The following is an 18,800-nucleotide window of genomic DNA, read 5'->3' as shown; positions in this document are numbered from 1 at the left end:
TTATAGCCATGCTTTACAGACATATTTGGGGGTGTCTGAATGAAAAAAGGAATGAAGGAATGAATGTTTCAAGGCAATTTAAGTATGTTCAGGAAATATATGCCTGAAAAATAATGCAAAAATATTTTATTTTCCAATCATTTAAATTACATTTTCCAACATGATGCACTCATGAAAGCTTTTTACTATAGAATGCTCAAAAATTACTTTTTAAACATTTTTACAAATTATTTTGCAAATGTGTGTGTTTGCTCTTAGAGAGTTTGCCAAAGAGAGGGAGCGAGTGGAGAAGAGGCAGGAGTTCTTAAAGCTTCGCAGACAGCAGCAGATTGAGAGGGAGCTCACCGGCTACTTGGAATGGATCTGCAAAGCAGGTTAGTGTAAAAGTGACATTTCTCTGGTGTACAGTTAGAATCAGCTTTATATACACACAGGGTTGAGAGTATTTATTAAATGTGAAACTATAGAAAGAAGCTTATTCATAAGAGGCCTGAATTGTGCAAAGCTGGAAGGCATAGAGAAACCCAGCAGGCACACAACATCATAAGACGTTATATTAGGTTAGATTTATTTCATATCGTCAGGTGACCAAAATTCAATGTCTAGCCATCGTCTAAGGACAATTTTATTTTGATGTCCAATTACAATGTCAAATTATGTTGATATTTGGTTGATTTTAGGTTGTGTTGGAAAGTGACCAAAAGTTTCTGATAGAAGTCATAGTGGTAACGTCCACACAACGTCAAGGTGTAACATGATTAGACAGATATTTGGTTAATTTTAGGTTGGACATCAAACATTGATGTCAGCCTGAAGTTGGGTTCTGATATCAACCCGATTTTCATTTCAAAACGAAACCCAACATCCCCACGACGTTGTGGGTACGTTGGGGTACAACAACAGTATGATGTCATATTGAAGTTCTGTGCCTGCAGGGAAATTACACACACAACAAAACATTTTTAAAATACATCAAAGTGTTGAACCTATGTTTCTTCTGTTGAACACGATAAATATTTTATAGAATGCTGGAACCCATTGACTTCCATAGTAATTTGTTTTTTTCTACTATGCTAAAACGGTGGGTCCCAGCAAGCAGCATTAATTAAAATACATTTTTTGTTCAATGGAAGAAGCTTTAAAATCACTCAATGAAGTGTAAATGATGAGGTTATTAGAATTTTTGGGTAAACAAATTGGGAATAAATGGTAATAAATGACTTTAAAGTACAGGTGGCTCACTTACTTACTCATATATTGTACAGTTTCATCACTTAAAAACAAACAAACAAAAAAAACTTAATTATAGTACTTTTTATGCAGATATTTTCTTTGTTTGTACTCACTTGAACAGGTCTAAATTCTTTACATTGCATGTGTCCTATTATGGTTTTAAATATTCAGCACCCTTACTGTTATTTTTGGATTACAGAGGAGGTGCTGCTGGCGGAGGAAGACCAGAACGCTGAGGAGAAATCCCCTCTGGATGGTGCGTGGTACAGGCGGAAACAGAACAACCCAGGTGAAAAGAGGGCAAGGGTCCATGGGCTGGTGTACCATAGAATCCTATGATAAACCAGGCCAGTGGAAAGTATGACCTTTTTCTCCATCAACCCTCATATGTGATTATGATTTTGCTCGAAAATTGAGTTTTTGTGCATTTCATAAATCAGATCTTTTCACCTGGGCGTGGTTTATAGTTAAGAATTGGACTCATGTTGTGTTAAAGAAATGGGTTGTGGCATTAGCCCCATGTTAACTCTCTTGCATACGTTTCCATTGTGAGCTATTGCACTTGTTCAGAGACTCTTCATTTTTATCAATGCTCATAATCTCTGTCAGTTTTATGCTGTTCTGGAAGGCAGGGCTAATTACACAGATTAAGATGACTGGAATAATTGGATTAGATGCACGTATAGATTCATGCATGCCACACAGGCTTTGGTACTAACTAGCTGACTGTAGTGACATCCCTAACCTACAGTAACTGTGTCCTATACAGCAGGACATTAAATTAGTTCTCAAAATACATGGAAATTAGTAGTAATGTAAAAAGTTAGGGATAAAATGTTTCTTAATCTTAATGATCAGGCGATTAAACAATCAGGGTTACCAAATATTCCTTTTTAATGTATGGGGTAGAGGGGATTTATGGATTTGAGAAAGTAAAAGTGTGAAAGTGTTTGGAATACAGGATTGTGTTTCTAGTGTCAATTCAAGCCTGTACACACATTCCTCACTGTTGCCAGACACTCATATGAAGCTTATTTAAATAAATAATTGAATTATTTTAGTTTAGTCATCATGACAACTCTTGGAGTAAGATGACAATATTTTTATTGATGATAATGAATGAATGAATGAATGAATGAATGAATGAATTATTTAAAGAATGCAAGTGCATATGTTTACCTTGGCGGTCTAGATCTGCTGCGGTGCTGCTGCTGGAAGCGAGTACTTCACTCAATCTTACCACAATAAATAGAGACCTGCAGAACTATTAGCAAAACGGTTAGCACTACATATGCAGTAAACATGAGCTGCAAATGAATCCCTGTAGCAGATCTAGCAGGGGGTGGCAGAGAGTAGATACGAGCGTGCAGTCTGGAGACTGGAGCTACTTCTACTGGGTATATAGCTGATTGGTTATCGAAAGAGATACAAGCACTCCTGCGAACGTTAGAGTTTCATGACTGAACTAGTATTTGTTAGTATACTTTTGTTTATGTAAAAATAATTTATTAACCCTTTCAAATATACATTTTAAATACTCTCACTGACCCTCCAAGTCCATGTGAAATCAAAATCTACAGAGTTAATTTTGCTAGCAAACATGTTCTTTTGAAGAACAATAAAATCCAATAAAAGTTAATCCACTGGAAAAAAAAGTCTGACCCTTTGCTTCTGCGTTTGGAGTTGCGGACAGCCACAATATTCTTAACCCTGCCTATTTTACCATTAGTTTGCTATGAGAGAATGCTGCGCAAAAAGATAGCCCCACCTCCCAGTCGATGTATTTATTTTCAGTTGGAAGTACATTAACATACTGATATTAAAGTCTCTGCAAATTCCATTCAAGCTGTCTTTAATGTGATCGTTATTTAGAACGGACCACTTTAATGTTTTCACGATGACATATATCAAGTTTATCTTGTGACACTGCAACCCTTAAGATTTATTCATATATTGTTTTTTTTTCTTTTTCTTTTATTCTTTTTTCAGCAAACAATGACAAATGTACTAATTATATTGTGAAATGTCTCATATTTCAGTTCTCAAATGATAATTGAATGTATTTGTGTGCATTTTTATGCATTTCTGCATTCAGTTCTAAAAAGAACAAAGTCCAGAAAGGGTAGAAATGACCTCATCAGTGCTGAAGAGGGAGACGAACATTTCACAGACATCTCCTCTGTCGGTAAGCTTGACCTTTTGCCTTGAGAAGCTTTTGGCCTTTTTACTGTAATGCACAGAAATATCCTGTTAAGACAAATATAAGCATAGAATCTTAATGATCAGGGAGCATGATGACTGTATATTAGTACTGCTTCAGTATTCAAGGTGTTCTTTTTTCAAAGGGGTGATAGACTAATTTATAACCAATTTATAACCACACCTTTGATGTGTCTAATGAATAAATAAAAAAGTATCTTCTATTAAGGTATTTTAATTGTATTTTTGGGTAGCACGGTGACTCAGTGGTTAGCAATGTCACCTCGAAGCAGGAAGGTCTCTGGTTTGAGTCCCGGTGGAGTTTGCAAGTTCTTCCCGTGTTGGCGTGGGTTTCCTCCGGGTGCTCCAGCTTCCCCCACAGTCCAAAGACATGCTCTATAGGTGAATTGGATTAAAGGTGCAGTAGGTGATTTTCTTCAATAGAATTTTTTGTTGTGCTGGTTGAAAGTCTCTTTACAGTCTAATAGTAATGATTACAGTAAATGATCTAAATGTATTTATATGTATTTTATATTTTGGGTAAGGCATAAAACCAAAAAATATTCATCCAATTAAATAGAGTCGGACCGACATCTCTCATAATTCCGATAAGTAGCCCAATCTGTCTGTCAGCAAATGCAGATTTGAACAACTGCGCAGCCGTTTGTAAACATCTCCACCGACCGCCGCGTGTTCACGATAGAGAGCACGCACGCGCTCGCGCGATCGGTAAAAACATGCTGAAACAAAACCTTTTAAAAACCTGAATCAATATTGGAACTACCTTTGCACGCTGGAGAAAGGATGACAACATGTCTGAATGATTTCTCTTACACAGGTAATGTTCTGTTTTAAAACTCTTTTAGCTTCATGCAAAGCTGATGTAGCGTTAGATTTTGTTGTTACAAATGGGTTATATCTTCACAGAAGTGTTGTTTAGTGTGGAGAAGTAAGCGTGATCGAACACCCAATAAGGGGGGAGAGCATGCTAGGAGCCCGGCGGCTAATCAGCAGGTCAATCAGAAATGATAAATAACACCTGTCTTTCTAGTGATTGGGCCGGAGAGACTCCCTTCTTAAGGGGAACGAGAGGTGCAGTCGAGAGAAGAGAGAGCACACACACACACACACACACACACACACACACACACACACACACACACACACACACACTGCTACATGTGTGGTGGCATCTAAAATTAATAAAACAGTTTGTTTACCTGAATCGCCGACCCTGTCTTCTTCTTCCCTCAACAACAACGAACTTTACTATATTCAGCTACTAAAATCTTTCGATGAAAGATTGATAAGACTACTTTCAGTTTTATAAGGGACCTTTTACAGCATCGATGATGTAGATTTTAATTAGTTTAACAACAAAACACAATACCCCTATTCCGCCTAGTCTCTCCCTACATTGTTTACCATGCAACTCTAAATATTCACTATGAAGTAGCATGTCAGTTTTGCTTGCACGCTGCCGGACAAGCACTAGTCGCTTTTAACACATGAGAGAGGGTTCTTTTGCTGTGCTCGTGTTTCAGGAGGCGTGGCTCTAGACGACAGGGGAGGGACTGTGATTTAGAGATTTATGCTAAGCTGTTAGGATTGTGGAAGATCACCTACTGCACCTTTAACTAAATTGGCCATAGTATATGAATATGTTTGTGAATGTGAGTGTGTATGGGTGTTTCCCAGTACTGGAAGGGCATCCGCTGCGTAAAACATATTCTGGAACAGTTGGCGGTTCATTCTCCTGTCGTAACCCCTGATAAATAAGGGACTAAGCCGAAGGAAAATGAATGAATGAATGAATGACTGTATTTTCTCCTCTCTGCAGCACCACCTGGATCTCCTTTTGCCAGAGCTAGCCTGAAGAGCAGTAAGAACGACAGCTCCTCATATTTCCGTCGAAAGGAAAAAAGGATTCGCTTTTTCATCCGGCGGATGGTGAAGGCACAGAGTTTCTACTGGATCGTTTTGTGTTTGGTGGGATTGAACACGATGTGTGTGGCTATTGTCCATTATGACCAGCCGGAGTGGCTCACCAAGGCCCTGTGTAAGCCAAACAAATACTAGCTATTCAGATACTGATAATGGCAAAATCTCATATTGCCTCATAAATTGTGAATACAGAAAAATGAAGACATGTTTTGATCTAATAGTTTTAAATAATAAAAAAAGTGTATTGTTGGCACAATAGCCAATTGGTTAGTGCGCCTACATATGGTGCAGTAGCATGTCAGGGTGTCTTGAGTTCAAATCCCGGCTCGAGGACTAATCAAAAGAGGCACACACCAAGAATAGAGACAGAGTGGTTTGATGAACATGAAAGTGAAGTTGAACATCTCCTATGACCTGCACAGTCACCAGATCTAAATGTTATTGAGTATTTTAGTGGTGTTTTTTAGGAGTAAGTAACGTTTTCCTCCACCAGCATCACGTAATGACTTGGCCACTATTCTGCAAGAAGAATGGCTCAAAATCCCTCTGGCCACTGTGCAGGACTTGTATTTGTCATTCCCAAGACCAATTGATGCCATATTGGCCGCAAAAGGAGGCCCTCCACCATATTATTGCATTATTGTGGTCTAAATAATTCATTATTGAGTTAATGAATTATTATTAAATAATAATTCAACATTTCAGTTATTAAATAATAATAGTGTTTGAGCCTTATTGTCCAATCACTGTAGATATATACACATTGGAAAATAAATGATTATATATTATAAATCAGTGGTCTTAAACTCAATTCCGGGATGGCCACAACTCTGCAGATTTTAGCTCCCACCACCTCCAACTCACACCTGCTCAATAGCTGCGGCTCTCCAGGAATTGAGTTTGAGACCCATGTTATAAATGAAAAATTAATATAAGATGAACAATATTATACAATATTAAATATATTTATATAAAAAAATTGCTTGTAAATAATACATTTACATAAACTATATTTTTGTACATTTGTGTAAAATGTATTGAAGACTGATATATTACTTCTTTTAGCTGTGTTGCCCAGCGCTATCTTGTAAGTGCATTACTTTTGAAGGTTTGTGTGGGGAAAGCTGGGTGTTGACGGATAACCTAATCTCTCCTTTCATTTCTGTGGGCTGTTAGACCTGGCAGAGTTTGTATTCCTGGGTCTGTTTCTGACAGAGATGACTCTGAAGATGTACGGCCTGGGGCCCAGAAACTACTTTCACTCCTCGTTCAACTGTTTTGACTTTGGGGTGAGTCACAGCACACATGATTCAGACCAGCCTGTGCTTTAGCATTCAGTCGGTCATCCTCAGCCGCTGTGATACTTGTGTCTACACTACAATGCCACAGGGATGTTAAAGATTTTTGGCTCAGCTAGTTTATTCACATTCGCTCCAGCTGTCGCTTTCTAGATATGTCATGAGTTTCCTAGTCAGAGTATTTTACCCCTTTCTGACCATGTGCCAATTACAATGAACATGGCATGTCAAGTCATGTTTTAATTAATTTATTTTTAATTGTTTTGCTTCTGGTGCATTTTACCAAATTTAAAACCTGCTATCCATCATATTGGATATTTTTCAACCAATCAAATGGCAGTAAAGCTCCTCTTGTTGTTATTTTTAAAAGATTCACTACATTGAAGAGAATCATGGCAACACTATATTCCAAAAACAGAAGTAGGCTACATTTTCAATGGTTGTATTCACATGTGTTGATATGTTTGCCAATATTTCATAGATTGTATATACATAAGAAGGGTTGCATTTGTTAATTAGTAAAGTTTAAAATGTATTGAAAGTATTGAAAGCTTTAAATCAGGATTAAAAATAAAGCCTCTCCATTATAATGTACTGGGTTTGGACATTAAATGCATGGGTCTTTTTAATAATGTTCTAATTATGTATAGTCTATAAAAGAGAGAAAAAAAAAAAAACTAAAGTTATATTATTCAAGTTTGTCCATTGAAATAAATAATGTTGATATTTGTATTATTTTTATTTGGTCTCATTTATGGAAGCCTTAAGCGAAGACTTTTTTGGATACTGAAAATAATTCAGATCTGAAGGGGTAAATAAGGAACTTATGTAACTAAGAGACTTTGTTCATATTTAAAGGTAATTGTGGGGAGTATATTTGAGGTGATCTGGGCAGCGATTCAGCCTGGTGCGTCTTTTGGAATCAGTGTTTTGAGAGCCCTGCGTCTGCTCCGTATCTTCAAAGTAACCAAGTAAGTAGATCAATGCACATCTGCCTGTGTACATACATGAACAAGTCTGATTTCTGATTAACAATCAGTTTCATTTATATATTTATATTTATATACGGTCTTACTCTGTAAACAATGTATGTTCTTAACTGTTTGTTCTTAATTGTTTTGTTTTATTTATTTTTACTGTCTGTTTAGACAATGTTGTAGCACCTTTTATGCCCAAGACAAATTTCCTCTCGGGGACAAATAAAGTTAAACCTAAACCTAAACCTAATTGATTTTACAGTATACTGTATGTACACTACCTGACAGTAGTCTTGTCGTCAATCCCAGTTGTAAGAGCAACAGATAATGACTTGAATTCTAGTTGACTTCACAAGTGGCAGAAGGTAGATTTTTTTCCCAATGAATCATCTGTTGAACTGCATCCTAATCATCACAAATGATGCAGAAGACCCATTGGAACCTGCATGGACCCAAGATTCTTACAGATATCAGTCAAGCTTGGTGAAGGAATAAACATGGTTTGGGGTTACATTCAGATTGGGGGCGTGCAAGAAATCTGCAGAGTGAACAACCTCAACAACCTGAGGTATTAATACATTTGTGCTGCCCATTACATTACAAATCACAGGAGATGGCAAATTCTTCATCAGGATAGCGCTCCTTCTTATACTTCAGGCTCCACATCAAAGTTCCTGAAAGCAAAGAAGGTCAAGGTGCTCCAGGGTTGGCCAGCCCAATCACCAAATATGAGCATTATTGAGCATGTCTGGGGTAAGATGGAGGAGGAGGCATGGAAGATGAATTCAAAGAATCTTGATAAACTCTGGGAGTCCTGTAAGAACACTTTCTTTGCCATTCCAGTTGACTTTATTAATATGTTATTTAAGTCATTGCAAAGATGTATGTATGCAGTCCCTTAAGCTCATAGGAGTCATACACAATATTCATTATTTTTCCATTGCACCATGACTTTATATTCTAAGTGACAAGACTTTTGTTTAAACAAAGTCATTAAAATCATTAAAAATCAAGGCATGATCATATTTTGCTTTGGTAAAATAAGCGTAATCCAGAGGTCTTTTCCTTTCATTTTAGCCAAGACTGATACCAAATGATCAACTAGAAGTCAAGTTTATTGTTGAAGTCAAGTATTATTTGTTGTCGCTAAAACGTAGGTGACAAGACTTTTGTCAGGTAGTACAAGTCTGGTCACACTACACTTTTTTCTCTGATGACTTGCATTCAAGCTACTTTGCTTGTTGCTGCATTTAAAGATTCTCATTTGGTGAACACTTACGCGTGAGTTTGCTTTGGGTAAAGGTGTGTGACCTGTAGAAGACTGTTGAGTAATGCCTTTTAATGAATTAAAGGAACACAAACTTTAAATTTGTAGTATTTGAGCAGTGTAGTAGAATGTATAATAATATGAGCTGCATCTGAATTCGCATACTGCTTAAGTAGGTACTAAATTTGAATTTGAATTGAATTCATGCCAGTTAAAAACCTCTATGCAATATGATTATCATTAAGATACAATTAGCATTAGCATTATCACATGCCCAACACTTCCATTCATAAATTCTTTTGTGTGGCCTCATGGGATAGAACAGTGTCCATTTGATGCACACATGACAATTTTGTGATGCTTAGTAGGCCATAGAGTAATTCTCATCTACTGCATTTCAAAAACTATAAATTTGGACATACTTGCCTCACGTACTAAATTTGGGAAGTATACAATTTCAGATGGATTGACAGTTGTTGTGTTATATCTTAAATTGCATTTTTTTTAAAGATGCCGCAATGTGTGTCTTTATGTAATGACTGTTCCAATGTCCATATAAATGTCATGGTTTTGAAGTCTAGCGTGACCCAAACAGATTCTAAAGCATAAATGAGTAACACTTTATTTTGAAGGTCCGTTTGTTGAATTTAAGTTACATTGAATTTACACACCAACAAATTCTCATTAGATTATTAGTAATGTTGGGGTTAGGGCTAGGATTGGGGTTAGTGTAAGTTGACATGTACTTGCAAAGTTTCTTATAGTCAGTTAATTGCCTGTTTAGCAGCAGTATCAACAAATATTAAGCAGACAGTCTACTAATACTCAAATGGACGATCAAAATAAAGTGTTACTGACACATGTCATATCACATATTGGTGACATAACAGACATGTATCAGGCATGTAACAGGATGTAAATGCACACTTACAGCAAGACTGGTGAAAAGAGTGATTTGTTGAACATCAAAGTGAAGTTGAACATCTCCCATGGCCAGCACAGTCATCAGACCTAAATTTTATTGAGCAATTTTGGGGTGTTTTGGAGGAGAGTCAGGAAACATTTTCCTCCAACAGCATATAGTGTCCCGGCACTTCCATTCGTAAATTATCTAGTGTGCCCTCATGAAATAGTACAGTGTCCATTGGATGTGTACTTCACAATTCTTTGGTAGTTAGTAGGCCATTTGAGTACTTCTTATCTCATGCATTGCGAATACTATGATTTTGGCTCTACAGCTTGGCTCACATACTTTTTTTCACATACTAAAGTAGGTTACTTAGTTCCACAAAATGTTAGTGGCACTAAGCACTTTCTTGATTTTTTTCTGAAGTTTTTTCCTTAAGTTTGTTTTTACAAACTTATCATCTCTTTTTTTTTTTTTTTGTCCAAGGTGATACAGTGTTTATATTAATCCAGTCTTGACTCTGTTATAGCCAGATCATGACTGTCAGTGTTTTTTCTTCAGTTATGATTTCATTTTTCAAGTGGAGATCGATAGTTAATTATACTGTATGTGCTGGGAATACCATTGCTTAAACAACAAATCTAATCGGGAACTTTTGATAAACAAACACCACGTAACCACATCACATATTTCTTTTTGGTTTAGACAGTAAACCAATCTGTTATCACTATAGCTACTGTGTAGTCATACCCTAGCAACCATTTGGAGCACCCTTACAACCAATGAGCATTTCAGAGTGTAATCCTAATTCTCTCTCTCTCTCTTCGTGTAGATACTGGAACTCTTTGCGGAATCTCGTGGTTTCTCTGTTAAACTCCATGAAGTCCATCATCAGCTTGCTCTTCCTCCTCTTCCTCTTCATCGTGGTGTTTGCTCTGCTTGGCATGCAGCTCTTCGGGGGCCAGTGAGTGTTTCTTAAATAACCCTCCATTGGTTCAGCTATTTCTGTCCCATTCTTCTCTTTTATTGAATCTGGCAAAGGCATTTTTTTAAATAAAATGTATCTTCTACATTTTTATGGCACATCTTGTCCAATGTTAACCACAAAACAATACGCACATAAAAAAGTGACTTGGCTCACTTTTTTGATGACCTCTAGTTGAATAGGGAGTAGTCTTATAGGAGCATTATTATTTTATTCTTTTTATTTTCAGACTTTGGTGCACTTTTGTCCTGTCATTTAATGTCTGTGATGTTTGTAAAATGTAAGAGGTGACAACTTAGCCTATAACATTGTAAACCTAGTCTACCCATGGGCACAAATACAAGTAAAACTGAATCTGTGACTTACAAAACTCTCACATTAATACATTTGCTAATAAGTGTCGAGCTGGAGCACATTGCTGGAATTTTAAATCGAAATGCAAATTAGCAATTTCTGACCACAGCAGGACTGCAGTGAAGCTCTGATAGAAGTTTCTATTACATTCCTGTGGCATCTGTATCAGATAAGTTTTCTGGAGCCAATTTTAAGCCTGGTAGTATGTTTGATATGTCTTCTGTTGGACTGAGATCAGCCTCAGGCTCCGTCTTCTGAATGCCTTACTGTATCCATGAACTAAACCGGATACAACATGTGGTTAATTGTGCAGTCTCATTAATATAGTAGTCTTGTAGAAACATGTCCTGCTGTCAAAGGCACTTTTGGTGACACTCTTTAAAAGTCGCTGCAAAGTTTGAAGTAGGTCAGATGGGTCCTTTTTGCCTACTGTTTTATCAATATTGGAAATACAATTTATGTCATACAGGAACTAATTTAATTTAATTTATCTAGCAAATGCTATTCGATTTTATTTGTAACAACAAAACTATTAACAATAATAATAACAATAACAATAATAATAATAATAATAATTATTATTATTATTTACACAGCTACTTTATTATTATTATTTAATTATTTATAAAATTTAAAAATAAAAAAATATTCAAGCAAATGCTATGCATTTGAGTTTATTTGTAACAACAACAACAATAACAACAATAATATTAATAATAAAATAAATATAATAATAATAATAACAATAACAATAATAATCTAATAATAATCCATCCATCCAAACCTTCAACTACCTATCCATCCATCTATCCATCCATCCATCATTCACTTCTTCTTTTCTCTTCTTTTTGAGTAATCTTTCTCGTGTTTACAGTAAATATTTGCATAACAGACTGTAATAAAGCAATAATAATAGCAATAATAAACTTAAATGTCTAGCATTTGCATGGATAAAATAAAATAAAATAAAACAATTATTTGACCGAGAGGAATATAAATAGAGTTTGTCTGATTGATAGTTAATAATAATGCTATAAATTCATTTTCATTTGAGTTCATTTGTTGTAAAAAATATAAATAAATGAATAAATAAATAAATAAATAAATAAATAAATAAATAAATAAATAAATAAATAAATAAATAATAATGATAATAATAAAAATACTACTACAACTAATAATAATAATAATAATAATAATAATAATAATAATAATAATAATAATAATAATGATGATGATGATGATGATGACAATGATGATATTATTACTACTACTACTACTACTACTACTACTAATAATAATAATAATGTGGACATCCGCTGCGTAAAACATATGCTGGATAAGTTGGCGGTTGGCGACGCACTGGCGCAGTAGGTAGTGGTGTCGCCTCACAGCAAGAAGGTCACTGGGTCGCTGGTTCGATTCTCAGCTCAGTTGCCGTTTCTGTGTAAAGTTTGCATGTTCTCCCTGCGTTCGCTTGGGTTTCCTCCAGGTGCTCCGGTGAATTGGGGAGGCTAAATTGTCCGTAGTTTATGTGTGTGTGTGTGTGTGTAAATGTATGTGTGGATGTTTCCCATAGATGGGTTGCGGCTGGAAGGGCATCCGCTGCCTAAAAATATGCTGGATGAGTTGGCGGTTCATTCCGCTGTGGCGACCCTGGATTAATAAAGGGACTGAGCCAACAAGAAAATGAATGAATGAATTTTTAATATTATTATTATTATTATTATTATTATTATTATTAGTAGTAGTAGTAGTAGTAGCAGCAGTAGTAGTTTTTTAACAACTGAATACCTAAATTTTATATTTATTTATTTATTTATTTATTTATTTATTTATTTATTTGTTTGTTTGTTTGTTTGTTTATATTTAACTTCAGACATTGTGCACATTAGCATAATCAACAGTTTTTCAACAATGGTCCAATCAGATAAATCTGAGCATCTCTATAGTGTAACATTTGCTTGCAGTGTAATTTTGTGATTTTTTTTTTCATGCACCTTAAACATATTCTATTTCATATTTCTTCTTTAAATTTCATCGCGTTCTTTCTTGAATTATTCACCACATGATTCCGCTCAGTGTGAATGCCCGTTAGTCATCTCAGCCAGACTGTGTGTCTAAAGGAAGAAATGCATATTCAAGAGTCAGATGTGAAATCATGCCCGTGAGTCACTCTGCCTTTCCAAATAAAGCTCACATGCCCTAGTAGAACTATTTTTAATTTGACACATGCAGCGTTAATGATCTTCATTCATGATGATGTGTGTTCTGATTCAGGCCGTTGTCTTGTCCGTGTTGTGACATCATTATACATGCGCATCTCTCATTGGCTGTGATGCAATCAGGGATGGATTGTATTAACTGCTCTGGCATTTGAGTTCTTGAAGTAAAAATACTGTAGATTTGCAAATGTAACATTTGTGTGATTTGAAGACTTTCTAATTTAGTTCTGGCTTATTGAGTTTGCTGACCCCCTGCGTGCCTGTGAACCACTTGGAGTGAAGTGCTTGTTTGATTCCTAGTGTTTCAGGGAGATATCTCTGAGGATATAATTGACTTGCCGGGTTGCTGAAAGATTTCTTTAGTTTTCTGTTGCTTATGCAAATCAGACCGAGATGAAGAATTTGAGATCGTTTCTCCAGCAGAACATTCTGTCAAATGAGCCTCTGTCAGTGTTTTTATCATAGTTTTGAGGCTCCTGAGGGCCCCGAAGACACAAGCTTACTCGGGTGTGTTCGCTGAAGATGGCAGGTGTTTGAATGTGTAGGCATGAAATATATTTTACAGAAAGCTTACATGTCCCCGTTGATTCCTTTATCCTTTCACTTTTTGGTTTTACTGTTTTTTCATATATTTTCTAGGGCTCTGTATTTCATTTGACTGATTAATTAATTGATTGATTGCTCTGTTTTAATTTAAAAAAATAAAAATAAAAATCATAAATTAGTATTTCAGTGGTTAATATTAACTGAAATGAAGAAATATTTATTAACAGATCAAACTAAATATATTTACAAATTTACCCCATGAAGTGTTTTATTCCGCCCCCCAAATCTCTATTTATTTCTCTGTTAAAATTAAAACATGAAAAATGTGTATTCTAAAAATGCAAATTGGTGGTCATGGAAGAATTGACATATTTGTTGGCAAACAGGCATATTTTTCAAAATCTGGAATCTAATAAGACTTTATATTAGTGATGCTGACTTGTAACTCTTTGTGGGCTGGACTGGTTTGGCGAATGTTGAGTTGTGGAGCCTACACACTTCTCTGTAAATTATTTATTTTATTTATTCAATTTTTTTCTTATGTTTTTTTGGAGACATTATCTTTTTTACTCTTTCTGTTCAAGTTAATTATACTGTTTATTTTCTTATGCTAAAAATAATTATATACAGTTGAAGTCAGAATTATTAGCCTCCCTTTGAATTTCTTTTTCTTTTTTAAATATTTCCCAAATGATGTTTAAGAGTGCAAGGAAATTTTCATAGTATGTCTAATAATATTTTTTCTTCTGGAAAAAGTCTCATTTGTTTTATTTCAGCAATAATAAAGGCAGTCTTTATTTTTTAACAGCCATTTTAAGGTCAAAATTATTTTTTTAATTGTCTACAGAGCAAACCATTTTTATACAATAACTTGCCTAATTACCCTGTTCTGCCTAGTTAACCTGGTTAACCCAGTTAAGCCTTGAAATATCTCTTTTGTTGAGAAATGTCTTGAAAAAGATCTAGTCAAATATTATGTACTGTCATTACAGCAAAGATAAAATAATCAGTTATTAGAAATGAGTTATTAAAACTATTATGTTTAGAAATGTGTTGAAAAATGTTGAAATTGGCAGAAAAAATAAATGGGGGCTAATAACATTGATCCCCTTTGACCCCCAAAATAACCATTATATTATAACGATTTTATTAACCTGAAAGTTAAAACTACAGATTACTTATCTACACTGGATTTGTTATCCCTAAAATGCAAATTGACAACATTTCCCAACATTAAATTGAAATCTAACTTTGTGCAAAAAAAATAAAAAAATAAAAAACTTAAAAATTGATTACAAGACAAGTCTGTGTTACACACTAGTCTATGTTATAATTTGATTAGATGTACATCACTACTTCTAAAAATACTATTTTATTTAACTTTGCCCTTCCGTTCAGAAAAAAAGTGAAATAAAAGTGAAGAATCATCTCTTTAAACCAATATATTAAGCATATGCATCATAAATATTAAACATAAAAACAAAAAAATTACAAAACTCACACTTGCTTTACAAAGCCAATGACGCAAATACATATATATGAAATAAAAGTGGATTTACAAACAAAATGTTCGATTCTCAAGAGTCTCAAGACCCCATGTGGCTTCAGACTTTTTTTAAGATGCATTTGTTCCATTTGAATGATAAAGCATATCATTCGTACATCACTACTTTTGACGTATTCATTAAAACATTTGTTAAATTTCATGATGTGTTATACTGTAAATTCCATTTATATGATCGAGTTCTGCTATTTTGTTTTTCACATTGCTTATATCATAGGAGCCTATATATTCTAAGCTTATGTGCGCGAACAGCATTTTGTCTTTTATGCAGTAATACTTCTGCTGCAGCTTTTGTTGGAAACCTCTTTATGTTTACGATGTAAAGCAAATATACGAGTCCCACGCACAGCCAGCACTGAATGACACCAGCTTTATACAATAATTCAGTCTGGTGAACGCAGGCGTGCTCTGAATCTCCTTTATGAATGGATGAGTCATTCTCTTCTTGTGTCTCTCTTGAAGGCCAAACTCTAAAAGGTGATTTGGAGTTGAAGATGGCATGACTAAAAGAGAACTAATCTAAAAAGAGGAAGAAAATTCTTGTAAAGGCTGGATCAGAAAAAAAGAGGAAAACTGATCCTTCTGAGTCTTGTTTGACTTACAGTTGTGTAATACACCCTGTAAATAATGCTTGAGGCTTACTTTTTTTGTTTTTGTTGAATCAATTTAACTTTTCGACTTTTCGAGTCATGTCAACTTATATCAAGCAAACTAAATAAAAATGTTAAGTAAATCTGTGCAAAACTTAAAAAGTATAGTTAAACCCTGATTAACTCATTAAATAAAGTTAAATTAGTCAAGTAAAGTACCTCATTTGTAGCCATGACTTTTTGTCGTAGCATATTTTACAGTATATTTTGAGACAACATATTAGCCCTCCTGTGTAATTGTTATTCTTTTTCAAATATTTCCGAAGTGATGTTTAATAGAATAAGGAACTTGTCACAGTATTTACTATTATATTTTTGTATTCTACAGAAAGTCTTATTTCTTTTAGTTAGGCTGGAATTAAAGCATTTTGTTTAATTTAAAAATTATTTTAAGGTCAGTATAAATAGCAAGTTTTTGTTTTGTTTTTTCTCGATTGGCCACAGAAAAAAAACCCTGTTGTCCAGTGACTTTACTAACCTAAGTTGCCTAGTTTGCCTAATTAGCAAAGTTAAGCGTTTAAATTGCTGAAATCCAGCATCTTGAAAACTTGGCACTGTCATCATGGCAAAGACCATTTTGTATTATTAGAAATTAGTTATTAAAACTATTATATTTACAAATGTGTTGCAAAATCTTCTGTTCATTAAACAGCACTTGGGAAATATATTTTTTTAAATAATTAAAATTTCAGAGAAGGTTGGGGAGTAGGGTTATAATTTTTGCCTTCATCTGAAATTCTGACATCTATTTCTGTAGGACAGATATTATTTATGCTAGTGGAATGGTGGATGTGAGAGTATCTGTTTTTAATTATTATTAATGTTTCAAGGGGTAGATATGGAGACCATGAATTGAAATAAGCACTGAGTACCCAAAGGAGAAAAAAAAATCATATTTAAATGATATGGATTTCAGCAAAGAACCATTTCTGATTATTTTGGTAAACACATTTTTTTTTAAAGAGCCATTGGGTTGTGTATATGTTATATACACGTTAAAGTCAGAATTATTAAACCCCCTTTGAATTTTTTTCATTTTTAAATGTTTCCCAAATTATGTTATGTTAGAGCAAGGACATTTTCACAGTATTTCTGATAATATTTTTTTCTTCCGGAGAAAGTCTTTTTTGTTTTATTTCGGCTAGAATAAAAGCAGTTTTTATTTTGTAATAACCATTTTAAGGTGAAAATTATTAGCACCTTTAAGCTATATATATTTTTTATACTCAAAAGAACAAACCATCCTTATACAGTAACTTGTCTTATTACCCTAACCTGCCTAGTTAATCTAATTAACCTAGTTAAGCCTTTAAATGTCACTTTAAGCTGTATAGAAGTGTCTTGAAAAATATCTAGTCAAATATTATTTACTGTCATCATGACAAAGATAATAATAATAATTCTGACTTCAACTGTAATACAAGTTTATTTATGATTATTTTGTTTTCGCCATCCCCACTGATGAATGTTGTTTGAATTTACGTGTGTGAGGTTACCATAAAAACTTAAGTTGTTTGCCCTTTATTAATGTCATGATTCAAGTTTATCCACAGCTCTGCACACGCGTATTGTACAATGTCCTTTTATTGTAAACTGAGTTCTTATTCATTTTGCTGTAAAACAAAATACAATAAAAGGAACTGTAATTGTATTTTCCACAGAAAACTGATTTTTTAGTGACAGTTATAATTTTTTAACTGTAAAATATTATTTAAGGGAGACAGCTGGAGAGCTACTTATTTTTGATCAAAGAGCCACATATGGCTTACGAGCCATAGGTTCCCTACCCCTGCCTTAGAATGTTATCACTCGATTAAATGAGCGTTATCAGTGGTTATCAGCAGTGTGCGACTTATACACTGATGATCAGGATATCAACTTTTTTCGGTAAATGTGTGTAACACATGCTTCAGTCATTTATGCATTTATTATTAATTGCATCTAGTTTATTAATAAAACGTATTTAAGTTTTCAATGTTTTGTTTCATTTGTATTGTTTCAGATGTTACTGTAGGTCAAACTACAAATGCTATTATGCATCTAATTTGACTTTACTTTCAGGCTAAATGTAGATACAATCAACTATTTTACGAGAAAACAAAGTCATGTGAACACAATGTCTATCGGTGCTCTATTAACGAAAAAAACGAAAAACAAAAAGATTAACGAAATTCATTTATTTTATTTATTACATTTCCCATTAATTGTATTTTATTAACGTCTACCCCTACCCCAACCCTAAACTCAGCCTTCACAGTACTGTAAAAACAGATCTGGATGTGTGGGCGAGGCAGTGGCGCAGTAGGTAGTGCTGTCGCCTCACAGCAAGAAGGTCGCTGGGTCGCTGGTTCGCACCTCGGCTCAGTTGGCGTTTCTGTGTGGAGTTTGCATGTTCTCCCTGCCTTCGTGTGGGTTTCCTCCAGGTGCTCCGGTTTCCCCCACAGTCCAAAGACATGCAGGTGAATTGGGTAAGCTAAATTGTCCGTAGTGTATGTGTGTGTGGGTGAATGTGTATGTGAGTGAATGTGTGTGGATGTTTCCCAGAGATGGGCTGCGGCTGAAAGTGCATCCGCTGCGTAAAAACTTGCTGTATAAGTTGGCGGTTCATTCCGCTGTGGCGACCCCTTTTTTTAATAAAGGGACTAAGCCGA

The 18,800-nt window shown here is 34.8% G+C and overlaps 1 protein-coding gene across 4 annotated transcripts in view; it reads left to right on the top strand.

Moving 5' to 3' along the window:
- Window positions 1–18,800, top strand: part of cacna1bb (calcium channel, voltage-dependent, N type, alpha 1B subunit, b) — a 264,119-nt gene that overhangs the window by 137,036 nt on the left and 108,283 nt on the right. For 2 of the 4 annotated variants that reach the window (XR_012396671.1, XM_073935096.1), the window contains exons 10-16: window positions 259–374; window positions 1,433–1,489; window positions 3,329–3,418; window positions 5,273–5,491; window positions 6,553–6,665; window positions 7,533–7,645; window positions 10,658–10,789. Coding sequence is in view for 2 of the 4 variants with exons in the window: in XM_073935096.1 (XP_073791197.1) it covers window positions 259–374; window positions 1,433–1,489; window positions 3,329–3,418; window positions 5,273–5,491; window positions 6,553–6,665; window positions 7,533–7,645; window positions 10,658–10,789 (840 nt within the window). In the remaining 2 variants the exon portion in view is untranslated. Of the gene's footprint in view, window positions 1–258; window positions 375–1,432; window positions 1,523–3,328; window positions 3,419–5,272; window positions 5,492–6,552; window positions 6,666–7,532; window positions 7,646–10,657; window positions 10,790–18,800 lie in introns of all 4 variants that reach the window. The other 2 variants (XR_012396670.1, XM_017352993.4) reach the window with 1 other exon arrangement.

Source organism: Danio rerio, chromosome 21, assembly GCF_049306965.1.
Source record: "Danio rerio strain Tuebingen ecotype United States chromosome 21, GRCz12tu, whole genome shotgun sequence".
NCBI lineage: Eukaryota > Metazoa > Chordata > Actinopteri > Cypriniformes > Danionidae > Danio > Danio rerio.
The sequence above is the reverse complement of the archived record's forward strand: the minus strand, read 5'-3'. Positions and strand labels throughout refer to the sequence as shown.